This window comes from Wyeomyia smithii, chromosome 2, assembly GCF_029784165.1.
Source record: "Wyeomyia smithii strain HCP4-BCI-WySm-NY-G18 chromosome 2, ASM2978416v1, whole genome shotgun sequence".
NCBI lineage: Eukaryota > Metazoa > Arthropoda > Insecta > Diptera > Culicidae > Wyeomyia > Wyeomyia smithii.
In genome coordinates, this window is record NC_073695.1 from 275,158,565 (window position 1) to 275,186,337 (window position 27,773).

Genomic DNA, 27,773 nt, shown 5'->3' on the forward strand with positions numbered 1-27,773 from the left:
GCCAACTAACTCACAATGTGATGATGAAGAAAGGGGTACCTAAATTGAAATCTATTTATGTCCTCTTTGATTCCCGATAGAAATATAAAATTTCTGCTAATAAAATGGAATGGCACTGAGGAAAATGCTTTTCACAGTTATGGTTAAAATTTGAATGAAAAACTATTTCAAGTTCAGATTGATATCAGCATAACTTTTACTGTTAAAAAAAAATACAGTAAGTTAAAACACAAAAACAGACATTTCCCTCAGTGCTACGGTCTACAGTACGGTATCAAAGTACCGCCAAAGGTGTACCGCAACGTCAACACCTCTCGGTGTGCCTGTGGAGTGGTTCGAGACGAACTCCCATTCAGTCATGATTATTGATAATCATTTATGGTTTCAATCCCCGGAGCACTACTATTCATATCGGAGCTTTCTTCCCCTGTATCACCTTATGAAACGACCGGTATCGTAGCAAGAGAAAAAAAACGTGCACAGTAAATACCCACAACACTCCTACCGCGCGCCCGCTGCCAATGAAATGTGGTCAAAGTCGTATCAAACCGATCCCGAAGCAGAATCACTATTTCTAATTTGCAAACTATTTTGTGCTACCCGTGCGCGCGGGTTGGGCCTGGTAGATGAAGGTGAGAAATACAACAGTTTTACCTTCGGCCTGGGGAAAATTTATGATCAGGGAAGAAAGAGATACTTTTATGACAAAAAATGAGCATCGATTGGAAAGCGCGGGAAGGGATCAGGGTAGAGCCCTAGCTGGAGTGTATTTAAACTATACTTCACAGATCCCCTGCATAATCATACAGCACTTTGCTGGTGCAACTGGCGAACACCCGGTCAGCGCAGCACCAGTGCCGTACGAAGAAAAGGTGTACACAAGTACCTACTACCTCTATATAGTGGTCAAATTTTAATGACCAACATCTCTCAGCCAAAGCAATCCTATATTTCGGAAAGCAAAACCTAGCGAAGGGTGGAACGAGGGGTTCGCCGGATCGAATCGAGGGAAAATGATTCAAATTGATGAGAAAGGATTAGGTAACCACCATTAGTCTCTCGAGACATGCCCGCCTTCCGCACCCATCGTAGGTGATGAAGGCTGGTACACACACCGACTCAGCACTGACTGGTCAGTGGAGAAATGAGATAATCATCAAGATTATCGGATTGCAAAATTTGAGAATTTTTGATAACATACTTCACAGGGATGGGGAAAGAGGAATCCATTTTTCGGGAAGATTGCAAATGAGAGGACATCAATTTTGCACTGTAGGTAATGGAAGGATGGTTTTGGGTCCTGGATGAAAAGCTTTTTTCCTTTTTGAGTGGCTAAAAATAATCCAACGGTAATCTTCTTTTGCGAGGAGAGCAACATTAAACGAAGTAAAGCATTGGAAGTGGTCCAGTAATCCTTTGGTTTTTGGTTGTCAACAAACAATAACTTTTATCTTAATCTAATATATGTCTAATGCATCATTTAGTAAATGTAAAATCGAAATTTACTTTTCGCTCCGCATCAAATTCTTGCCACTTTTCTGAAATCTTTTTTATTCAATCTTTCTAACACTCATAATACCACTGTCAGTTCAGTTTCAGCTCTCGAGCGAATTAGACGTTCAGAATCGTTTGCAAAACCGAGCAATACTTCTTCGTGTACCCCGATCAATTTATCTCTCTTTGTGGAACAATCTATTGTTACCACCTATTGTTTGGAAGAAGGAAAAATTGACGACCCCGGCGGCGGGGGAGCCTCGTAGCTTTTTGGATCACGGTACAAATTACTAGCAGACTCATCAGGAAATGAAAACAGAGTTCCAGTTGGAAATAAAACACCAAAACCTAAGCAAAACAAACGAACGGCAGCAAAAGATGCGAACAACGATATCGACTATAGAAAACTACAACGAATCGACGGAAGCAACAATGGCGGACGGTACTTAATCTTGACTAGGACGGACGATGGCCGAACGATGAGCAACGTGTCTCCATTCCTCATTAAAAAAGCTATCGATAACATAACACCAAATGTACAAAGTAGCCGAATAAGAGACGGTTTCTTACTGCTCAAGACAACTGATCAAAATCAAGCCGTAAAGTTGATGAAGCAGTCTACTCTAGCAGGTGAAATTGGTATTAAAATTTGCGAACACCCAACCCTGAATCAATCACGAGGTACAATCTATTGTCCCGATTTGATATCGTTGAAAGACGAAGAAATACTTGAAGGGCTTAAAGAATCACAGGTCGTTGCTGTTAGAAGAATGACGGGAATCACCAAAGAAAAGAAGTCAGAAGATACAGGCACATTTATTCTGACCTTCAACCTATCTCAAATTCCACCAACAATGGATGTAGGGTTCTACAATTGTCGCGTACGGCAATACGTTCCAGCTCCGTAACGATGCACAAATTGCCTAAAGTTTGGACACAAAGCAGTTCCATGTAGCTCTAAGCAAGTCTGCGTAAACTGCCGCAATGAGCACAATTCATGGTCTAAAAAGTGCCCAATATACGAGGACGAGTTTGAAATACAGCGAATTCGAGTGACCGAAAAGCTACCCATGCGTGAGGCGAGGAAAAAGAGACGATCCTAGGTTCCTGCTCCCATTTTTGCAACAACAACACCAAACCGATCTTTTGCTGGAGTGCTGAGAGAAAGTTTACCAACACACAACGAGCAACGTAGAGAACATCAAGACAGACACCCCGCGCAACCCACCGATAAGCAACTAAACGAGAAACACGAGGTAGGACGACAACTGCCCACAAGACCCATCGAGAATGTAAGTAATGTACTAAGAGAACAAAAGGATAACACCCTAAACACCACAGAAAAAGAGAAACCATCTTCCCATCAAGCAAGTAAAGAGAACCACCCAACACAGACCGCAGGTATAAGCATTCATTTTCAAAACAACATGAACGATACATTCGAAAAAACCATAGATAATATCATGAACGAAAATTATTCAGAATTGAACGTTATTTCCCAGGCAGTGAATACATCTACTTTTGCAAATGAAGAATTGTAAGCTAGTACTAACCTAAATCACTAACACTAAAATTAGACAACCCCGACATCGTTTGTATCCAAGAGTCCCACTTCGACCACTCAAAAAAAACCTACAATGAGAGACTATAAAATATATTACACTATCGACAACTTTCATATGAGAGCATCCGGTGGAGTAGCGGTTTGTGTTCGTGAGAGATATAGTGCACGACAACTCGAGCTGCAAACGGATTTACAGGCTATCGCAGTTACAGTTTTTTGTCCATTAGAGTATACTGTATGCAATCTTTACCTTCCGCCTAACCAAACTATTTTAAAAAGTGATCTCGAACGATTAGTGCAACAGTTGCCTTATCCGTTTATTATTACCACTGATGCTAACGCCCACAATTCTTTGTGGGGTTGCAGAAGTGAGAACACTGAAAAATAATTGAAAATCTGATAAGCGACATGGATCTCGTTTTAATGAATGATGGATCCATGACACATTTTAGTTCAGCCTTCAATTCCTATTCTGCTCCAGATTTGACTTTAGTCACTCCCTCCCTGTCAATGCAATTTTCGTGGAATGTGCACGATGATCTTTGTTCTAGCGACCACTTTCCAATAGTAATTAACACACTACAGCGATGCTTCAGTGAAGAAAGACGGCCTAGATGGGTGATCTCGTCGGCAGATTGGGATAACTTCCAATTATCTTTCAAAGAAAAAAATAGCAGTTTACCAGAATTTACATTAGACCAAGTAAAACACTTCACAGATTCTGTAATAATATCGGCATCAGAAAATATTCCTAAAACCTCCAGCGTTTTGAAAAAATTCAAACCTCCTTGGTGGAACTCTGAAATTAAAGAGGCCATTCAAGTGAGAAGAAAAGCTTTACGAAGGTATAACCAGAACATGAACGAAGAATCAGAAAAAAAAATACAAAATTGCAAAAGCGAAGGCTAGAAGGCTTATAAGACAATCCCGAAAAAACTCTTGGCATCAATTTGTTTCTACGATTTCCTGCTCTACTTCTTCAAATGAGGTGTGGAAAAAAATAAAAAAAGTTTCTGGAAAAATTAAATCAAATACCATAACATCTTTGAAGACAGATCAACAGTTATTAACGACACCAGACACGATTGCAGAACATCTTGGGAAAACATTTACCTCTGTGTCCAATACAAGTAATTATGACTCTGAGTTTCTAACCTACAAGTTGAATATAGAAAAAATTCCTATAGAACTCGTGAGAACAAAATCCCAGTGATTTTAACCGACCTTTCAGTTTAATAGAATTAAGGACAGCTTTGGCAACTTGCAAAGGTTTTTCAGCTGGACCAGATGAAGTTCACTATCATATGATGAAAAATCTACCCGTTGCTGGTTTCCATTACTTATTACAAATTTATAACACAATATTCACGGAACGAATAGTCCCAGATCAATGGCGAGAATCAACAGTTGTAGCCATAAGAAAACAAAACAAAAACCCATTAAGCCCGAATAATTATCGTCCAATTTCATTAACGAGTTGTGTCTGTAAGCTACTCGAAAAAATGGTCAACAGACGTCTAATGTGGTATTGAGAAATAAATAAAGTATTGGATCCTAATCAATCAGGATTTCGAGGGTATCGAAATACCATGGATAACCTTTCATTACTGGAAACTACAATACAACAAGGTTTCAGCAGAAGAGAATGTGTAGTCGGTATTTTCTTCGATTTGGAAAAGGCATACGACATGACCTGGCGCTTCAATATCATACGATCGCTGTCAAAAATTGGAATTCGCGGAAATATGCTTAATCTCATCATAAAATTTTTGAAAAATCGCTCATTCAGAGTGTTGGTTGGAAATACTTTTTCATCGCTGTTTTCCCAAAAAATGGTATTCCACAAGGTTCCGTGCTTAGTGTCACATTATTTCTTATTGCCATAAACTCAATTCAACAAGCTTTCCCAGAAGGAGTAATAAAATTTAGTTTTGCGGATGATGTCGCAGTTATTTTCCATGGAAAATCCATGCGTGCAATCGAGAATCGACTCCAACTAACACTAGATAGGTTATCCGAATGGAGTAAAAACACCGGGTTTCGATTCTCGGTATCTATGACCAAAGTCATGCATTTCTGTCGTAAAGCAAATTGTACAGTAGAACCAGTTCTAGTATTGAATGGTTGTGAACTTGAAGTAGTGAATACACATAGGTTCTTGGGAATGCTTTTTGACTGCAAACTTAAATGGAACCAACATATTAAAACTACTAAAAATAAAGCGCTAAAGGCTTTACAAGTTATAAAAGAGTTATGCAGTACTAGTTGGGGCTGCGACAGACGTACGTTATTGACAATCCATAAAAGTTTGGTACTATCACGGTTGGATTATGGATCGTTTCTATACTCAGCTGCTTCAAAAACTGCTCTGAAAACCCTAGATTCTGTCCACAACCAAGGTATACGATTATCAACCGGAGCATTCCGCACAAGCTCTGTAGTGAGCATGCTAGCAGAGTCTGGAATGCTCCCTTTGAGGCACAGACGCAACCAACAACTAATGAACTATGCTGTAAAAACTAGTTCAATTGTCACTCATACTCTCCACAACGAAATTTCAACTGCACTGAATGGAGCCAACGAACAATACTCCACTAGCCTACCAAAATCTTTTATAATTAGAAGCCAACAATGCTTTAATTATAGCATACATTTCAGAAAACCTGTATGTCAATGGTATCACACCGTCCCCCCTTGGATAGGAAGTCCAATTAAAGTCGAACGCTCTCTATCGCAGTATCTTAAAAGATCCACCCCTACACTACAATATCAAAAAGAATTTTTAGAAAAAATGCACTTGTACGAAAATTACTATACTATTTATACTGATGGATCTAAGTGTGGTGACCAGGTTGGATGTGCTTTCTATTGCTCAAACTATCAATGCCAAAAACATCTTTCCTCTGATATGTCAATTTTTACGGCAGAAATTATAGCAATTAAAGATGCAATTAATTTCGCAAGAAATCTCAACAACATGAATAAATTTCTAATTGCTTCAGATTCTCTAAGCGCAGTAATTTCATTAGAAAATGATTGAGGGTAATGATTGAGGGAAATGAAAAAGCTGACAGCCTTGCAAAATCAGCATCTGAAAAACCTTTTTACCCAACACCTCCAATGATATACGACACGATTTCGATGATACGTCGGTATGTTTATAATCGCTGGCAGTCTGAATGGACAAATGTTTCTGATAATAAATTGCGAGAAATCAAGGAAACAACTACAGAATGGAAGTCTTCGCAACAACGGTCAAGGAAAGAGTCTGTCCTGTTAACACGTATGCGAATAGGTCACACGAGAATCACTCACGAACATCTTTTCAAACATGAGCCTCCACCATTTTGCACCGACTGTAATCAGAAAATAACTATAAAACATTTGCTCTCAGATTGTATAAAATACAAAGTCTTACGTGATAAATACAATATCAGTTTTCGAAATATTTTGGATACAAACCAGTCTGAATTATCAAACCTGTTCAAATTCTTAAAAGAAGCTGATTTATTTGATAAACTATAAGATACTAACCCCGAGTTGGGCGCGGGTAAACGACCCTTACTACTAATATTAGCTCCTAACATGCATACATTATATACTGCTCAGGGAAATAAGTTAATTTTACATACATTTAGATTCTTTGTAAAATGATAGGTGCTGATAGCCTTTCCTTGTGCTGAGCACCCTTATATTAATAAATAAATAAAATAATACCACTGTAACGGTATCTCTTGCAACAATTTAAACACAAATTAGCTGCACTGCATAATCACCACCAGCAAGGCAAACAAGGGCAATAATTGTCCATTAATCCTACTCTCGGTCCCTTTGTCTCTGGGCGGCACTGCTGGCAGCGCTGGATTCGATTCACCCAGAAGACACTAATTCCATTAGCGGTACGAGATGTTTAGATAACAGCGTAGAACAGAGAAAAAAGCAAAAACATGCGTGAAGTGTGAACTATCCCGTGAAACCCTCACTGACTGACCCATAGCATAGCATGATGATACACACTTTACCGATACGTGCGATTCAAAGCGCGCTAATGGAATGACAAATGATGTCTTCAATTGAATTTTATCTCGCGCACCAAAAGACGCTAAGACAAATGCAGCGGCGCAGGAAATTTACATTGTATACTTAACATGACCGTCCACTTTGTCATACTGTACGGAATTCCGCAATTCCGCGGAAGCGAACCTCGATTCATATTGGTGCATAGTGTTTGATCTTACCCCAGTCTCCCAGTCGATATAAAACTAAAACGCCCAGCTATTATAAGTGGCACTTAATTCAATCATCATCATCGTCGTCGTCGTCTTCGTCGCCGACGTTTTCGCTGCTGCGACCGGCTAGGGTCAATTAGAAAATAATTAAATCAAAAAATTGACTCCAATCTACCATGCTGCCATGTTTTCGACTCGGTAGTACGTCTTACGAGGTTTCCTGGCTTGAACGACATTTGATTCTTTAATTCTTCGGTCGTGAATGAACGAATAAACATGAATGAATCTCGTTACTAACCGTAACTAAAACATTGCATTATAGAATCATTCCACAAGCATCCGCTGGAGATTGATTTGACGCAGGCCTGCGTTGGCGAACTGAACACCATTCTCCGTGGAGACATAAACTGGCCAATTATCTACGGCGTGGGAGTTAACCTGAAAACTGGTGAAATATTTCCCGCCACATTCCCGGAAAAAGGTCCCGATCTTCAATTACGTATGGCACGGCATTTTACCGGTGGTCATCAGGTGAGTGAACATAAATATCATACACTCTTAGCTAAGGTATTGATTTTAAACCTAAAATTTAGGTGCTAGATATTTACGATTCCACCGTCGGAATGCTTCGAATCGGCCCGTTCAACTATGATCCGCTGAGGGGTGTGGACCTGTGGCTGTCGCAGAGCGACGAATTCATTCTACAGCATCTATCCACTAGTCCCGATGTAGAGCCACCCCATTTCGCTATGCAAGTATGTTATCCGCTTCGAGCAGAAAGCTCGTCGCAAAGCTTCGCTTTCGTGCTGCATATTGCTGTTCGCGATGAATACCATCCAACTGAAAAGTTTCATTCGTTTGTAGGTCCGTGCCACTCTTAGATACATACAGGATAACCAATTCCCAGCGGTGACGGTATTTCGGAACAACAACCCGCACTATTTCCGACGGGACGAAGCAACTGGCTGTTGGGCTCCGGTGCGGTTCTAGGACACACATTAGTTGGTTTCCACACACTACTCTGTCCCTCTGTTCACGATCTGAGCGATCATTATTTAACCACGTTAGGATCATTTAAAGCCACTTCTTCCATTAGGGAGAATATATCGCACCTGGTTCTTTAGCAGCTTACATGGATCGACTTTTTTTTCTCTCCGAGCTTATTTATAGGTCAAACAATTGCGCGCATACACGCGGACACTATTGTACAACAATTAGTCGCTGTTTTCCGCAGAAGGAATCTTAGCGGCGTTTTCGCCGCACTAGTCTGGCTTTCTGTGGCCAGTCTTAGGAGAACATGATTTCAATTCATTGAAAGGATTCAATTAATATATTATGCATAATAGTAGTACTAAAAACAATTGTACAGAATTCGGTTTTATGCTCGTTAAAGATAATAAATAAATGATCTGCTTCGAAGACGAAGGTAAGTTGTTTGCTTTTATTTAACTTCACTTTTATTAATTTTGTCAAAATAAGTTTTGAATATTTCTTCTCTATCCGGATGTGTAATCTGAAAATTGAGGAGGAAAATTGATATGATGACATGATCTAGTTAAAGGTCTTGATTGGTCACAACTAAAGGAGTTTGGAAAACTAGCTTTACTTTACCAAGCACATAAGACGGCCTCTATATAGAGGAGTAGTCAAAATTACCGAAACGCGAATTTCATGTATAGATAGTTTTGAACACATAATTTCATAGTTTTTTGATCTATATTTTCATAATTTATCACTGAAATCTTGATACATAAAACGGATCATGTTGAAAAACGCCTCCAAAGATACCTCTTTCAAAAATGAAGGAGAACAGTTTTTCTGAACGTTTTGGAATATATAAAATCCTTCTTAAACTGTTATGGTATGTTTGCATACAAATGAGAGCTGATTATATTAGCTTTTCAAAACCGGAAGAGTATTTGATGTTAACCTTGCAGAGCCTGCCTTAGCCAACGTAGAAAGTATTAAAAATTGTCCTAATTTTGACCTTCAAAAAATGTAAGCACGTGTAAGCATAGCTCCTGATAATGTGCCTGAGAGCCCTGTTTGTGCTCCTCGAGAATAAATGTTAAAAGTTTGCGGAAAATTAGCGTTTTTGTAGAAAAAGATGATTAGTAGTTTTTAATTTTTTTTATATTTTGAATTTTTGGGTGATTTATCAATGAAATTCTTTGTATATCACACCAATTTGGTCCAGAACACATTAAGAATGCGTAAAATTAGTTTAATTATTCGTTTGTATACACTGACGAGTTTTTTTTTTTTTTGTTTCGAAAAAAACTGGGTTATGCCTCAATTCACGTGGTTTATGGACAGCCTCTTGTCACTACAATACTTTCTCACATGAAAAAATCATCTGCAGTAGGAAACTAACAATTTGACAACAACAAAATAATTTTGGCCGTAAATCTTTATAGGACGACCATTATTGTGCAATGCAAAGAAACTAAACATATGTCATTCGGACTACTTAATTATTTAATGATGCAAAAATGTATTTTTTATGTATCAATCAATCAGATTTCAGTTACAAGCCAATCGCGCGACTGTTGGTGTTCATTTGTAATAAATCAGACAAGTTTTTTTCAGCAATGAGTGGATCAATTAAGGCCCCCTTTGTTGCATGCGTAGATTATTTTTGCGGGGCAGCAGCGTTTCTCAACCTTGTGTACAAAAAAAAAACGATAATGGTGGACAGAGCAACTTCTCTTTATGATAAAGTCCGTTCTGAAACAGTTCGAATACTTTGCCCCTTTAAACTAGCTAAGAGTGTGCAGAGCCGGATAAGAGAGAGAGATTACTGTACATTAGAGATCGTGATGACACATCTTGAGATCCTTGCCATAAATCAGGGGAAGTTTAAATATTAAAATAATCCCCTCAAGGCAACGATTCACTACGATGAATATAAAAATAAACGATGAACAAATAGATAGTGTTAGGAGAAAATTTTAGAATATAACAATTAGGATGATCGGCGGCTAACAGTCAAATTAAAAACTGAGACTCCGGATCCAAGCAAAACACTTACTCACATTGGATCTACCGGAAAAAGGGGATAAAGGAATTAAGAATATTAAAAACTTAATATTAAAAATTAAGAATATTAAAAACTCAAAAGAGTAAAAAGGGAAATTGGCATGAGATGAGAGCTAAAAATACTGGAAGGAGCAAAGGCTCGATTAATTCATTCTAATCAAGCAAGCAGACAAGTACAGAAAGTCGAAAGCCTTCCTATTCCAGTCATTTCGCTTTATCTCGCGAAGGCCAATTTGGTACTAGCTCAACAAATAGCGGATAGCACGCGGTGCTAGGATAAGAACGATAGTCTTACTATTCATCGAACAATTGCCCGGACCTTTCACCAATCGACCAATAAGCAGCAGCCTACCACGAAAGTATCACCAAGCAGTGAAACAGCACAGCGGCGAGAGTAAACAAGTGAATTTCACCCACCCGATAGAACCAACATCGCGAGTCACCTAAAGCAGATGCTCAAACAGAATCAGCACCACGAGTCATCTCTCGAGGCCGATTCGGCAGCCAGTCGGCTCTCACACACACACTCAATTGTAAGTTAGTGAACAAAAATTAGGTAAAATTAGGATAGGATTGCATCCCTGGTCGGTACCAGAAAGCCGCCCTCAAGAAAAAGTACAGAAGTAAAAGAGGTTGTGAGAGCCCATCCCGCTTCCTAAAAGGGACGACCAGGGACTTGGGGAAACTAGACATGACCCATCCGGTAACGTACCTAGGAACACTTCTTAAAAAAATGTAAATGATCTCTAAAAATTAATTTTAATTCAGATTTTGTTGAATGCCCCTGAGGCACACACACACACTTTCATCCACGCTTTCTTCAAATCCTGGTCGTTTTTGGAAACCTACCCTGTTTTCTCATAAAAATTTATTTCGTCAATCAATGTCAAACTAAAATTTAATCCTAATCATTTCACGAAGCTAATCATCATTACAACACAACAATCAACAAAGTTAACAGTTGTTGATTGTTGTGTTGTAACAATCGCCCACAATTTGCCTGTCACCCGAAATCCTGAAGAGGTTGGCTGATTTGCCTCCATCGTCCCAAAAGCAACATCGTTGGTTTCGCACCACTCTACCGCCGGTTTCACGTCATGGTACGATGTCAGATCCGGCCAAAACAGAGTTAGACCGGAAGAAAATCAACAGGTGCTTCTGGAGGCATTCGTCTTTATATATGTGGCCGTTTATATTGCTTTAATTCAACTGTCAATAATCTTAATAAATAATAAGAAGGTCAAGTCTACAAAATGTTTGTTTGATTCAACCTATGCATAAATTTGCACGATGATTAGCCAAACTCAAAGAAATCTTCAACACTTAGATTGCAGCGGTGACTGGTTTGTAGAATCCAAATTATGAGCGGTGAAAAGCGGTTTGAAACAGGCCAGCAGATAGTAAGCCACGTTGAGAAGCACGGCAGTTTAACTGGTGCAGGAGCTACATTGATGGTGCCAGCCATTATGTACAGCTTGCTGAATTTGCATCATCCGCAGATCCCCTACCACACCACCGGTCAAATTTATCGACCTATTTCTTACGGAACATCCAGGCGGAAGTTGCCGATAAAAAATTCCAGGCCGGCAATCAGCTTGGCGTTCGCTTTAATGTACATTTTGTCGTCCATTATAGACCGTTCCGATAATTATAAATACACTTACGATCAACCGTCATTTCAAATAACGTGCAGTATTCAACCAAACGTTGGCTGCGTCCTGTTGTTTACATCCGAAAGAAACAGATGCTGTCATTTTTTCTAACGTTAAGTGCGAAATTTTGAAAATGCGTGGCCTTTCTTCCGAGCAAAGAAAGCGAATTGTGCACAAATGAGGCACCGTGAGTGGTCTTCCTATAAGAAAATTAGCCAGAGAAGAAGGTTTAAGTGTCGGAGCAGTTCAAACCGCATTGAGGAAGTATTGTGAAGAGTGCACATTTACTGATGCCCCAAGACGTGGTAGAAAACCCGGGCCTGTTGATCCCACAATGGGAGAGAGCTTCGTAGCCGCAAGGTTACAGAGTCCGCTTTGATAAGCGAGTGGTCGTGGGTTCGAATCTTAGTAGAATCAGGCCATTTGGTTGTCAAAGGACTTTAACGTGGGTTCATTCTCAGGCTCTCTACTACATACCCTTTCTTCAAGCTGAATTCTATAGTACCATTGCTGACTTTCATCCTAACAAAAAAGTCCCTCTTATAATAAAACTGTTCTGAGTAACGTATAATAGTTCTCTTCATTATGACGCGGTCTTGGCTTGGAGGACCGAGGTTTCGATACGACTCCTTCCTCTTGACGAAAGTATAAGTCCTACTTATAATAAACCTGACCAGAGGTGAAGCATGAGTACCTCTCCAGGGAATTGTGATTGTGACGCGGTGTTGGTAGGAGGAACGAGGTTCGATAAGACTCCTTCCTCTTGACAAAATAAGTCCTTCTTATAATAAAACTGATTTCAGAAATATTTACCCTCTACAGGGAATTGTAATTGGCGATATTGGCACGAGGAACGAGGTTTCGATAAGACTCCTTCCTCTTGACATAATAAGTCCCTCTTAGAATAAACCTGGCCAGAGAGGAACGTTAGGTGTAGCTTCAGTTCAGGAAATTGTAATTTGGCGATATTGGTAGGATAGAAAAGAGGCTCGGTATAGTAGAGCAGTAAGCTTGAAATGAAAGGGTAAACTCTCACACACAAGCACGAATATAAATTAAAAAAAAAAGCGTATCATTCACTTCAATAGTGATACTGCCAATAATATGAAGTGCGGAATACATAAAACACCTGGGCAATATCACAATAGATCAAAATGTCTCTGGTCGCAGTGATGAGTCCACACAGAGAAAAAAAATCCCACAATGGACAAAAAGGTTAAGGAATACTACAAGCGGCATCCTTTAGTATCAGTACGAGATGTGGCGAGAAAGCTTGGAACCTCGGCGAGTAACGTTATGCGTGCCAAGGAAAAAAGGGGTCTGCAGACCCGTCGGAAGCAGAAGCAGCCAAAACGAAATCCAAAACAAGCTGAATCTGTGAAACCGAGAGCTCGGAAGCTTTATGACAAACTTCGGACCAAAATAATGGGGTGTGTTATCATGGATGACGAAACCCACATAAAACTGGACTATAAGACTCTGCCAGGACCGCAATTCTATACATCACCGAAGGGAAAGGATGTCCCTGGACCAGTGAAAGCCATTTACACCGAAAAATTCGGCAAGAAGGTAATGGTTTGGCAGGCCATTTGTGAATGTGGGAAAAAATCTCGTCCATTCGTTACGAATGACACAATGAATGGTAAAATTTACGTGAAAGAGTGTTTGCAGAAAAGGTTGTTACCCATGGTTAAACAGCATAACAATCCTCCAATCTTTTGGCCCGATCTTGCTTCCTGCCATTACTCTAAGGATGCACTAGGGTGGTATAAAACAAATAATGTCACATGTGTCCAGAGCCGGATTTATGGGGGGCCCAGGGGGCCCGGGCCCCCACAAATCGACAAAAAGATTTTTTCTCTTTAAAAAAGAGATTTAATCAAAAGTTCGATTTATAGTAAGAAAATTCGAACAGACCATTTCAATCTGACACTTTCCTTAAGTGTTATTTTTTCGCGAGCGCCAATATCGCAACTACATCCATAAGAGTTCACCTTGGATTCTCTTGGAATGACACACATTAACACACCATTTGAATCGAACCAGCGCGCATTAAACGCCTAGAGTTAAAGTTTGGCCGACTGTCATTAAAAGCGCCAATCGAAGTGTCAAAACTCGTTCCAATCGAACATCAGCAATGTTAAAACTATGATGAAAAAACTGTTGACTGTTTGATTGGAACTTTTCAGTGACAGTCGGCCAAACTTTAACTCTAGGGCTTTAGCGCATGGGAGGTAAAGCAGAGAAAGAAAATAACCCACAAGTTTTTTGATGCATTGCTTTTGCTAACTGTTCCGAATCAGGGATACCAGATGTGCTTTGCAAAATGCAGATTTTCTGAGCTCGTGTGCAAATTTAATTGACCTGCAGATATGTGTAGTTTTTTCCTAGTTTCCATTATTGTCAGAGTCGTCTTATATTTGTGCAGTCTTTCTCAAATTGTGTGCAAATTTTTGCCTGTGGATCGCATTTTTTTCAAATTGCGGTAGTTTTTTTTCAGGTATCAAGAAAAAAATTTGAAGATGAAACATATTAAAAATAGGTTGCGTGCGACTGTGAAGAATGAAAGGCAGTCAAACTTAGCATTATTAAGTTTCGAGTACGAGTATACTGAAGAAGTTATGTTGATTATTTATTAATAAGTTTTCTGCAAAAAAACTCGTAAAGCATAGTTTCCAAGCGAATTGAAAAATTTGACAAGTGAAAAAGCGTAAATTTTCGCTTGCGAAATCTGTCGTGAAAACCCGTTTGTGGAACACGCAGGTATTTCACCAGTCTGCAATTTACAGTTTAAGTGAAGCGAAATTCACGAGTTTACACTCCGAGCGAAGTGAAAATTGGCTGCAACTGACAGAATATAAACGCACGCAAGTTTTCGCTTGCTGCTGCTTTTTTCACTAGCGTTTGCATGCGTGAAAAAAGTGAACACAAGTGAAAAAGATGAGATCCACAACCTTCGATTTCGCTTGATCGAATTTGTCTACAGTTCCTAGCGAAGTGAAATTTTTGCAGGTTGCATTTTTCACGAGCGTAAAAAAATGAACATTTTGTATGAGATTTTCACTTCGCTTGGAACTCTAAATAGGGCTTAAGAAAAAATTCTAACAAATTTTTGGTAATTTTTCAATAGCAAATAAATGCTTTTAACTCGTACGATAAAAAACAGTTTTGTTTTATTTTGGGGCCCCCACTATAACTGGGCCCCGGGCCCCCACAATCGTAAATCCGGCCCGGCATGTGTCCCAAAGGAGATGAATCCTCCAAACTGCCCTGAAATTCGCCCTATTGAAACTTTTTGGGCTTTGACCAAGGCAAAGCTAAGGAAATATGTCAAACCAGCGGACAATGTTGAAAAATTTAAAAAAGATTGGCTTAAAGTGGTAAAAATGGTCAGAGAACACACTGTGCAAAAGCTTATGAGTAGTGTTAAGAGAAAAGTTAGAGAACTCGCGTATCCTACGAAAAATAACCCAACTTGAATTGAAACTGGAAAGAAAACACTTATTATCTATATTTCAGAATAAAATGACCCGAAAAATCCTGTACTTTTTGTTTTATTCAAGAAAGATGTATTTATAATTTTCGGAACAGTCTATACGATGCATTTTAACACTCGAGGCACAACTTCCTGGCGCAGGGTTCGACCACCGTATTCTGTTTATCGGTTCATTCAGGCGTCTTCTTTACCCTCAAGACATAGATTTCTCCGCTTTATCTTCAGCTGGATGATCCAGACGGAATAACTGACCTTCTTGTCTGTGTCCTGATATTTATTTCAAGTATATTGAAAGTGTACCTTTGCTTAGATAATTCTGATTCAATAATGTATTATTTTGATCTAAACTAATTGACATTCTTTTTAATATTATTTTTCGTTATTGGGTATTCATCAGTCCTATTTCCGAATGATGATAAACAAAACTAAAACAGAGAGTTTGACAGTTTGATCAATTTGCCATGGAAGATAATTATCCTCACTTACTTGCATAACAAATTCTACGCCCTGCGAGCAACCTTTCGGCAGTTAACCGGAACATTCGCCATGGCGGACGAAAACATTTATCAATTCCTCCTCAGTTTTTGTGACAAATTTTTCGGAGTAGATCTTACGCTGCAGGTTTACTTCGGAATTCTCAATGGTACGCAGCTGGGAGACGTTGGGTGGGTTACATATTCAGCTGCGCCATCTCCTCCAACTTCGAGTATTGGGCCGACGTCAGATCCGACCAAAACACCGCGTCTTCGTCCTTACGGTATTTCTTGCTGAACGACGGCACTTCTGACATGTATTTCCTATACTATAAACTTCCCCGTTCATGGCCACCCTTACTAACACGCAGAGAATCCTGAGTAAGAATCCCCAGGATACCGAGTTATAGGGAGACGGAATCGTGAAAGAAATCGCAAACACGATCCGGAGGATTCCCACTCAGCCATATACAGGGCATTCCTGAGGATTCTTTTTTCAGGAGTCCTTTTCAAGGACGCTCACGAATCCAATGTGAGGACTCCTAGAGAATCTATGCGAATCGTATGTGTTCGTCCGAGCAATCCGGAGCAAAGGAAGTGCGGCTTTGGCATCTCCTTCTCACTAATTGTCAGCCACAGCAGCACCTTCTTGATGAACTTGGTGTGTGAAATGAACTGCACTTCAGAGCTCACTTCCTTCGCGCGGGAATTGAGTCCGTCGTTGCCATCCAGGGTGAGATACGTTTCGTCGTCCATCACCACTGTCACGTCGTGATTCGCCGGGAAAACCCACTTGATCATCTTATTCAGCCGCTACCGCTGTGTCATTGCCTGCAGCTCCGAGACCAGTGGACGGGACTGCCGTTTCCTGATATGTAGTACTTTTTCCCTGTTTGACCTCCCGGCCAAGCGCACGCAGCGATGTAGCCACTTATCTCGGTCTTCCTCTTCAGCATCCTTTGGAGCTTCTGTTAGTGCCAAGATGTTGTAGATGCCGGGTCGGGTGTATCCGGTATCCACAAAGTGCCGCACGATGTCCGTTTTCGGCAGGGTTACGTTCTTTGAACGCGCATACTCCTGAACGAAGTAGCTTCACTGTTTTTGCCATCACGATTAGAGTTTGACTGATAAAGCTGTCGATTTTTCTGGTGATTTATGGGTTACTATGATTATTGATGCTGCATTGGTAGTTTCGTCAATGCGAGTAAAGGTTAACCCATGAAATATCGGAAATTTTTGTCCATGAGTCAGTTGGCGAAAATGTAAGGTGTAAGCACAGACTAACAGACGTAACACTGGAACCTAGCTCCATCGCCGCAAAAAACGTTCATTTCAAATTTTCAATCGAATAACAGTCATCGCGCGAAAACGTCGTATGGGGCGCTGTCATGCAATCTCATACATATTTTGTAGTTCCCCATTTGACACATGCAGTAACGCTGGCGCTGATGTCGAAATCCATGACGCAGCGCGAACACGACAGCAGATGGTGCTAGTGTTACTAACGTAAAGTACTGGAATCATCCAAACGATGATTTTATTGAAAATTTGTTCGAAGTGTTATGTCTGTTAGTCTGTGGTGTAAGCATTGGTTTGAAACGCGCTTCGAAAATATGTTGATGATTGCATCTTTCAGGACAAGCCAAAATCTGAGTGGAAACCAGACCCGGTAGACGGAACTTTGGACCGGAAAGTCTTGCGTGCCTTCACCGGTAAATGCCTCAGTTCAGGATATGACCTAAAAAGTAGGGTCAGTACCGTCTACCGTGCCACGGTAAGATCAGGTCTAAAGACATATAAGGATCAAAAAAAAGTCGAAGCGGAGTCAAAAACAAGCCGTATCCGTCAAACCGAGACTACAAAACGCTTCCGGGTGATCAGTACTGCGCGGCTCGGGATGGCCAGACTGTTGACGAGGCAGAGACATTAATTTTTACCGCAAAGTTCGGTAAAAAGGTAATGATTTGGCAAACCATATGTGAATGACACAATAAATACCGCTGTTTAGAATGTCTCAATCGTCGTCTGGGCAGCCTATGATCCGTAAACATGATCTCCCAGTACTGTTTTGGCTTGATTTGGCATCAGTGCACCACTCAAAGGATACGGTGGCCTGGTACCAATCCAACAAAGTTAATTTCGTGCCAATGGCGATGAATCCGCCAAATTGTCCCCAGGAAAACCACCAGATTCCATCCAAATGTGCGAAAAATTGCAAAAAAGTGGCCAAAACCATTGCGTTCAGTCTGTGCTGAAACTGATGGGCAATCTTCGCTCGAAAATTCGACCATTGGCCTATAATTGACTAGTATCAAATTTTGAATCAATGTACTGTAATAGAGGACCTTAGAGAAAATAAAAGTGAAATGAAAACATAGATTGCTTTCAAATTGTGTTTATATCGTTCCCTATACATCGTCAGTATAACAAATTTTTCCATTGCCAAGCTACGATAGCTTGTAAAGAAAAATGTCAAACACTAGCGACCATAACACTGGGAAAAATCCTCCCTGTGGACACATAACTTTCCAGGTCAGAATCACTTGACGTTGTTCTTCTGAAAGTTTCTTTCCCCAACGAAGGTGTTTCGTTCAACCTGGGCCAGTTGTATATTTTTATGCCAGGTCGTTGTGACTTCTACCTATATGGCAACTAAATTCTGTGGATTGAATCTTGTAGTAAAAACAAATCATATAGGTAGTCAACAGATTTGAAATTCTTGCATTAGACTGTTGATTGCAATAGATCAACTCACCGCTGCTGTTGGTTAATTTAAGGATCTTTTCATTGTAAACCCATGACTCTTGGATCACCGCGACGGGTACCTGATCTTGAGTCCCCCCCCCCATCCCCCCTCTGGCAAAGATCTTCCAGCCCCTGTGGCAGTGACATGACTCAAACGTTTTAGTAGATTTCAACTCAGAAAGTTGCGGCTGGTCAAATGCTCATGCTTATAACTTTTCGGCGAAACCTTCTTCGCTATCGCTGGATTACATCGTGCAGGTAGGTAATAGCTGTGCACTTTCTGTTTCCCGTTTTTGCAATAGAGCCATTCGGGTCTGTCGACCTGACACATGCATGCTTTACCCTACTTATAGTTTAACAGGAAACCCTAAACCACTATAAGGTTAGCATACTGTTGGTCTAGTTCGACAGTTTTTTTTAGTGTGAAGTATGTTAGCTCTATTAGTACCGGCTGCCGGGGCCCAGGTTTCTTGTTTATTATTTGAGTTTATTTTTTATGCCGCAAGCCCTAATGAAGAAAGATCCGCTGCATGACATGATGAAATGACGCAGAAAAGCAGAAAATACCGATTCTAGCAATCGGTTAAACTCTCCTGCCGTTCCTTCTTCAGTACCTTCTAAAAAATTAACAAATTTACTGGCCAGGAGTAGTTACGTTCTTCTTACCATTAAGTATACTGTATTGGTTCAAAAGTCTTTGGCCATACACAAACATTAACTAGAATGAAAAAAATCAAAATATTATGACATGTTATTAACACGTTCTCAAGTGATTGATATCGGATAGGGTTTGCAATATTCCCGAGAATTGATTTCCCGGGAAACGGGCATGAAAAATTTCATTTCCCGGGAATTCCCGGGAATCTGGAATGAAAAATGTGCGATCTTTTTGGGCAAAATATTTCTTAGGGATAATATATATCGTCAGTTTCGTGCAACTTGCAACTCATAATATTGCATTTTTGAATTCTTGATGACAAACGATGCCAAATACTGGAAATTTTTCTCCCACAAAACCCCGTTTCAAAACTCACACTTATTCAACAGTTATGGGCAGGCACTCCTTGTAACACAAATCTTGTACAACGTGCTCATAAAATGTGCTTATATAATAGACCCAAAAACGTTGAATGAGGATTGGCAATAAAGTTTTCTTGAAAATTAAAAATTAAATTTTCGACGCTAACTATCAATCGCGTTTTTCTCGAAGCTATGATTTTTGAGTTGTGCCAGTGTTGCACGAAACCGACGATATGCTATCTTATTACACCATAGAAAATATTTGCTCAGGATTCCGTGTAAGAATTTGGATTGGTTGATTTGAACGTTTTTCCGCCATAAGCCGGTTTTCTGTGAAAGACTGAGACAAACCGGAAGGAAACAATAGAATACTGAAAAATCATAGTTCAATACGACTCAAAAAAGGGCATTCGCATACCTACGACGATTTTAACGATGAAATCGACCCTGACTTTGAGTGTTATTGAATTATTTAAAAAAGGTCACATTGTTTTACGGACTTCAAATTTTTTTGAAGTAGAATACTTCTCTCAGGAAGTTCGGCTACATAGGGATGTGAAATGAAAATCTAAAACCGAAAAAAGTGAAAAATATGTCCAATTTCAAATGCTAATAAAGCGGTTAGTATTCAATGGATTTCCTTCGTCCTTGCAGCAATAAATTGGAAAATCTTCTAAGATTCTTCCCAAAAGAAGATAATTGTAATTTTATTATTTACACTATTGTACTATTGAAAATAGTCAAGCCTTGTCAAAACGAAAAATTCGACCTCTGATTGGTCGTTATATGCTTGCTTCCCAAGCACGGTCGACAGGATCATATACCTTGCAATTGAAAACATGCTATTTGGCCTATATAAGAACCTGTTTCAGCCGGAGCCGCTCATAATAGTTCTAGACAGCGACAACAGCAGTCGTCCTTCCTTAGCAGCAGCACTAGCCCTGTGGTTGGTCACCACGTCTCAGGAGCAGCGCGGTTCTTCTCAGCGTGTGACGCCAGACAGCCATCATTCCCCCCGTGTTGGGGCAGCATGAAGATTGCCATCAGAAAATCCAATTTTGAACATCAAAATGCCTTTTTTCAAGGCAAATAAACAGGTCGTTGAAAGTTAATAATTTTTGTCAACGCAAGCAAGCATTCTGTGTTGCATCCTAGCAATTTAAATCTGTCGCACCCGTCGAATTTACTGAATGTAAAATAGCTTCCACAGTGCATGTTGTCCGTGTATCTTAATTCCCCCAATGTTAGGGCAGCTCAAAAGTAGTAATCAGTAACCGATTTTGTACCGCAAAATGCTTTTTTCAACGCAAATAAACAAATAATTGAAGGTTAATAATTTTCTGGCATCAACACAAGCAGACATTCTGTGCGGGATGCAATAAAATTCTGTTGTAGTTGTCTAATTTTTACTTTTACTTTATTTAGTGAACCCCCCACTGTACGGGCAGCGCAAAGGCTGCGATCAACATGACCAACTTTGAATAACAAACGGTTAACGTTTATTCACTAAAAATTCATCCAATTCAAAATAAGTTTTTGTCTGAGCATAATAATTTGCACAAAAAGACATTAAAAATTTTACCGCATTATCAGACGCGTTTCTCCAGTCATGCCTCGTGAACGTGAAGGTTCCCTATCACAGACATAGATTTCGTGCTCCAGCACGTTACAACACGTGGAAATTGTCCTTTGAAGTAGAATACTTCTCTCAGGAAGTTCGGCTACATAGGGATGTGAAATGAAAATCTAAAACCGAAAAAAGTGAAAAATATGTCCAATTTCAAATGCTAATAAATCGGTTAGTATTCAATGGATTTCCTTCGTCCTTGCAGCAATAGATTGGAAAATCTACTAAGATTCTTCCCAAATAAAGAAATTGTAATTTTATTATTTTATTCAAGTCTTGTCAAAACGAAAAATTCGACCTCTGATTGGTGGTTATATCGTCAGTTGAATTCAAAACTGGCACAACTCAAAATTTTGCAGTTTTGAGTTATTGATGGCAAACGATGCCAAATACTATGAAGTTTCATCTCACAAAGACACGTTTCAAAATTCACAATATTTACAGAAATATAAGTAGATGTGCCTTTATTGCACAAATCTAAAATATCCCTAAAAAGACAGAAAATGGGGTTACAATTCTTATTACTTGCTCATTACATGCACATGATAGACCCAAACAAGTTCAGTAAATATGGGAAATCTTAAGTTGGATTTTTCACGAAAATGAAAAAAAGAAATTTTTGACGCAAATTTTCAAACGCGTTTTTCTCGAAACTATGAATTTTGAGTTGTGCCAGTATTGAATTCAACTGACGATATGATTGCTGATTGAAAATTTGCTATTTGGCCTATATAAGAGCCTGTTTCAGCCGAAGCTGCTCATAATAGTCCTAGACAGCGACAACAGCAGTCATCCCTTAGCAGCAGCAGTAGCAGTGCAGTGGATACCAGCGATAGTGGATAGCGGCTACAGCTGTGGGGTAGCAATGGATAGCGTACCAGTTGCAGCGGATCTCTGCATCGATAGCAGCTGGGCCAGCTGATGCAGGGACAGTGGATACCAATGGCAGCGTATAGCGGCCACAACTGTGGCATGGCTACGAATAGCGTAGTAGTTGCAGCGGGTATATCTGACCATGAAGCATTTATGCAATAATTGAATGAAAATTGCAATTGCAGCAATCGGCCTTTTTCGAAGCTACTTAATGGTTTTGGAAAAGCATAATGAATAGTTATTAATAAACTGCAACTGAGGTTTGATGCTGCTGCAAATGCACAGCAGTGTGATGTTTATCACGATTTGTTAATACTGTGCTTACCAAGCGGTATATACGAAACGAATCCGATTTCAAAATGACTGACACGCAAGCAGCCGGGTTATCTTTCTTGTAAAAGTATTCTAATTCAACATTGCGGTCGTGGCTTTGCACACAACCCTCCTGTGATTTTTCATCAATTTACAGATATCGAAAATTTTATCAATTAAAAAATTCAGGCATTAAATAAACCGAATAATGACCTGATTTTTCATTTACTGAAAAACACAGCAAATATTTTTGACAAATAATTGAAGCAAATTATATGTAATTACAAAGCAAGCAAATATTGACCGTCATTTCAAGCAAATATTTGTTTTGTGTAATGCCCACTTTAAAGCTGCTACACAGTTTGACGACGTCAGTTTCGTGTTTGATAGGGTATGTAGTTTTATTGCACTGTTGCATAGAAAAATATAGTAAATCTTGCAGAATTTTTCAAGGAACTCGGGAATCCCGGGAATCCGGGAATCAATATTTCTGTTCCCGGGATCCGGGAATCCCGGGAAAAGGTATTTCCCGGGAAATCGTTCCCGGGAATGCAAACCCTAATATCGGAGTGACGTTACTTCTGTTATTTGATTATCATGGGAAACAGTAAGTTTCGTGTGGAGCGGGGGCCTAGTGTGGTTGGTAACGTCTCCGCCAACCACGCTCGATGCCTGGGTTCGCCGACATAGGTGTCGATGGTTGTGAGGTGGCGTGATCCACTCACAACCAACCCAACTGGTCTAGATTCAATCCTAGCCGACACCGGGAGATTTTCTGAGGCGAAAAATCTCTGGGATCACGCCTTCCATCGCATGAGGAAGTAAAGCCGTTGGCGCCGGTCCGTTAATAAAACGGGTCGTGAGTTAGGGACCTGGGTGTGGAGTCGCCTCCCTGGGCGTCGGTAATTGGCCAAAAGTGGCGGAAATAGACCGACGAAAAATAAGCAAGAATAAAAAAAAAAGTAAGTTTCGTGTATTGATTACCTGATTTTGGATTGCTTCCGGATAGGAAAAAGAACTGTGCAAGCGAAGCAATAGCTCGATAGGTGTTACGTAACATTTGCTGCAGGTAATTCATCCGTTAAAGTATTGGCCCAGACTGTAGACGTCATGTATTTCGACATCAGCGCCAGCGTTACTGCATGTGTCAAACGGGGAACTACAAAATATGAATGAGATTGTATGACAGCGCCCCAGACGACGCTTTCGCACGATGACTGTTATTCGATTGAAAATTTGAAATGAACGTTTTTTGTGGCGATGGAGCTAGGTTGCAGTGTTACGTTTGTTAGTCTGTAGTATTGGTTTCCATCGTGAATGTATCTCTATTATGGTAGCAGCGAAAATGGTCATATCATATTTCAGCTCAATCGGACATGTTTGAAAGGTGCTTTAAAGTGTTCAAAGTTTCGATGTTTCGTCCCTCGAAAATGGATATCCCTAATAAAAAATCTAGTTCAAGATGCCTAATGAACATTAAAATAATTCACCAAACCACATATAAATCATTTTAATGTTGATTATGTTGAACATTATTTTTTAATAGAGAGGTTAATGTTCGAGGATCAAAACACCAACAATTTAAGCGCTTCGAGGCACCCCTAAAGCATGGCTGATTAAACTGAATTTTTCACAGGTTATTATTTTGGGCAAATAAACTATATGTACTTGGTCGGTTTCCTGAATTCGATGATGACATTTTTTCCATACATCTCCTCCGAAAAATCCTAAAATATCCAAAAAATTAAGAAATTGTGCTAAACGACTGAGTAAAATTGAACGAGCTTGTGAAAACCATAGGCATCTCGAAGGAGGAGCGCGTTGAGCCTCTCGTTTACTTATGAAGAAACTGTACGCGAGATGGGTGCCGCATTTCTTAACTATTGAACAAAAAGACCAACACGTTAAACTTTCGATGGAGAAATTGGATTGGGAGTATTAAAAAGAATTTTTTTCGGAGATTTGTAACAATCAATAAAACATGGATCTATCACTAAACTTTAGAGTCTCTGCCTGTTATGAGAAGTCGATAGAGGGACTTTTGCCTGGTGAGCGCAGTTCGAGACTGTGGTAGATGGCTCGGATAGCTGCGCGGTGTGTGGCGTGTAGTTCGGTCGAGCAAGCGATGGTTCAGCGTGATATGCCGACGTAGGCGTAAAGCGACTGTACTGCCGTCATGCGATCGAGCACTTTGCTGACCCCGCGTTATGCTGCCGGTCATCGCCAGTGGTATAGTTTAGGCGAAGAATAGAAATAAAGAAGTGAGTCAGTCCCGTCCAGACGGGCACGCAAGAAGGAAGTTATTAACTCTCTGTTGTGTATCACAAAATCCGAACCAAATACAACATGGCAATCCTGCCGGAGCTAGTGAAGCTAGTGAAGTTCATCGTGATGAAGAAAAATCTATTTTAATGGTATGAAAAGCTATCGTTTTGGCAAAAAGGAACGAATTCTTGGGAAGCTATGTTGGCAGAAAAATGGCAGAAAAATACACTAAGATTATCAGTTTTAACATCTGCTAGTGGTAAAAACTCAAAGAGTGGCGCTTGGTTCGGTCTAGTCGCACGCTGACCAATCGAGAAAAAAAATGCAAGCGCAAATGGTGAACCAATAAAACATTTCAGTGTTACGAACAGTCAAAATGGGTTGGTTTTCGGCCGATGAAATTATCGCGCCCGTAACCAACACTAATAGCAGCGAGCGTAACGAAACCGCGATCGCTGTAGCCGCCTGCGTGTTAGCAGCCGTCGCCGTGAGCTATATCGCGGTAAAATTGCTAGCCAAATTGCATCGGCAGCAAACCGAGCGGGTAGCTGACCGTGCGGTGCGGTTAAATAATACTGTCGCGCAAATATGAACAATAAGTAATAAGCCGCGAATATACAAACAATAAGTGAAAAGTGACAAAATACAAAAAAAAAAGACACACAAATGAGCCAAATAAGTCGGCACGACTCAAATGTGCGAGTGCTAGAACTCTGTAACAAAGTCCTGGCGCATATCGAAGAACAAATGGATAAACAGCTGCATACACCAGGGTCATCGATTTTTTATATGTAATGGCAGCCGGAGCAGCGGTGGAAAACAACGAACCCAGGAGGATCCTAGAAGAACTGTCCACATATAAGGATGAGCTCTATTCTCTAATTACTTGGAACACCGACAATAGCTCAGCGCCTAAGCTAAGTATTTCGAAGCAAGGAAAAAAAAATAAACACTAAAGTATATTTTGTTTTAGGCAGAAATATAGCTCTCCAAATATAAAAGTACCACAGAGTACCTCTCAAAATATTAATGTAGGCAACTGTAAGTAAAAAAAAAAATATAATAATAATAAAATAACAAAAAAAAAATTACTACCTACATACAATAAATATTTGATAATACCTATATAATAATCAAATAGCCATATGGAACAAATTTTCTCATATGGAAAAATTCTTCGAAGCGGGTGACGCTTTAAATAAGTTGCTTGTAAATTTGAAAAAGTTTAAAAAATTAACAGCCCCGACAAAGAGGGAGCAGGTAATATTAATTAATAGAACACTAGAGAAGATTAGAAGGATAGTTCTGGAGTCTAAAGGGACTCAAAACTATCCAAAGTTCAGAAAACGGTACAAAACCCTAAAAGAAAAGGCAACGGAGTGCCTAGAAATACTTCAAGGCAATTTAGAAGACACGACGACTAGTGAATCGGAAAATTCCGATTCTGACGAAATACAAATGGCAGCAAAACTCGACCTTTCGCTAGCCCTGAAGGTTGTATCCATATTCACAGGAGACTGCGCAGAGCTAGGACATTTCCTAGAAACCGTAGACCTCCTCAAAGCGTACTCGGAGAATGTTCCCGAGACAGCTCTATTAACCTTCCTTCGGACTCGTTTGACTAGGGCATCACACGGAGTGATCGAGAAAGCCAAGTCGATCGACGAAGCGAAAAAAATATTAAAGGACAAATTTTCAGTCCGAATCACCCCGAAGGCGGTAGAGAATGAACTAAACCAAATGAAACAAACTAATAAAACTTTTTCCGAGTTTGGTGCGGAAATAGAAAAGCTAGCTACAAAACTAGCATCGGCGCAGGTTTCGAACGACACATTCGCAACGGAAGCAGCCGCAGCTAATATAGTACAGCCCATTGCTGTACAAGCATTTGTTAATGGATTAAAAAATCATCAAACAGCTTTTTTCTTAAAGGCCAGAAACCCAGGCACCCTAACAAAAGCAATTAGTGATGCACTGGAAGTGAATGATACCAGCGACGAATCCATAATGTGGATTCAACCCAGGTTTCGGAGGTATAATAACAACCCTCGCGGAAACTGGCGGGGACGAGGCCGTGGTTTCCGAGTTAGAGGCGGTAACCGCGGTAGAGGACAATTTTACCAAAACCAAGGAAATCCAAATAACAGAAACAATTACCAACGAGGTAATTACAACCAAGGAAACAACAATAGACGTTTCAATAACAACAATAATAATAACGAAAATAACGACGACGCAAATAATAGAAACAATGACCGCGGACGACAACAAAATAATCGTCACGCAAATATGGCAGAACAAGAAAATGGAAATAACGAAGAGGTGAACGTGGCGAATCTTTTTCGTGAATAACGCAAACAAAGGATTGCTACGTGCCAAATTTTATTTTTATCAAAGGGACGTAAATTTCATAATCGATAGCGGAGCCAGTTGTTCGCTTATATCAAAACAGTTGGTACCCAGAAATGTTAAGATCAATTACCATAATACTACTACTAATACAGAAAACGTTCATTTCAAATTTTCAATCGAATAACAGTCATCGCGCGAAAACGTCGTCTGGGGCGCTGTCATGCAATCTCATATACATGTTTTGTAGTTCCCCATTTGACACATGCAGTAACGCTGGCGCTGATGTCGAAATACATGACGCAGCGCGAACACGACAGCAGATGGTGCTAGTGTTACTAACGTAAAGTACTGGAATTATCCAAACGATGATTTTATTGAAAATTTGTTCGACGTGTTATGTCTGTTAGTCTGTGCTATTACTATAACAGGGATAAACGGAAGATCACAGTCCTTAGGGGCAATAGCCACTGAAATTTGTTTCGGCGACTATTGTTTCCCCGTAACGTTGCATGTATCGGAAAATTTACCACAGAGCGTACCGGCACTGCTCGGTACAGATTTTTTGAGAAAGTATGAAGCTAGCATAGACTTACGAACGATGAAACTAAAATTAGCTCACCAACAGTGTAAAA

The 27,773-nt window shown here is 40.0% G+C and overlaps 2 protein-coding genes across 4 annotated transcripts in view; both read left to right on the forward strand.

The window, feature by feature from the left end:
* Positions 1–8,712, forward strand: part of LOC129721805 (protein N-terminal asparagine amidohydrolase) — a 76,924-nt gene extending 68,212 nt beyond the window's left edge. For all 3 annotated transcript variants that reach the window (XM_055674808.1, XM_055674809.1, XM_055674810.1), the window contains exons 6-8: positions 7,610–7,818; positions 7,881–8,042; positions 8,152–8,712. In XM_055674808.1, the coding sequence (XP_055530783.1) occupies positions 7,610–7,818; positions 7,881–8,042; positions 8,152–8,277 (497 nt within the window). In that variant the 3' untranslated portion in view covers positions 8,278–8,712. The remainder of the gene's footprint in view (positions 1–7,609; positions 7,819–7,880; positions 8,043–8,151) is intronic.
* Positions 8,713–25,165: 16,453 nt separating this feature from the next.
* Positions 25,166–27,141, forward strand: LOC129720629 (probable serine/threonine-protein kinase DDB_G0282963). Its single transcript, XM_055672117.1, has 2 exons — positions 25,166–25,333; positions 26,128–27,141. The coding sequence occupies exons 1-2, from the start codon at positions 25,166–25,168 to the stop codon at positions 27,139–27,141; spliced, it is 1,182 nt and encodes a 393-aa protein (XP_055528092.1).
* Positions 27,142–27,773: the final 632 nt, after the last annotated feature.

Excerpts from the sequence above, each read along its gene's own strand:
- LOC129720629 (XM_055672117.1), top strand. The coding sequence starts at position 25,166 with ATGGGTTGGTTTTCGGCCGATGAAATTATCGCGCCCGTAACCAACACT. Across the intron at positions 25,334-26,127 it reads ATCGGCAGCAAACCGAGCGG|TTCAGAAAACGGTACAAAAC; the intron begins GTAGCTGACCGT and ends AACTATCCAAAG.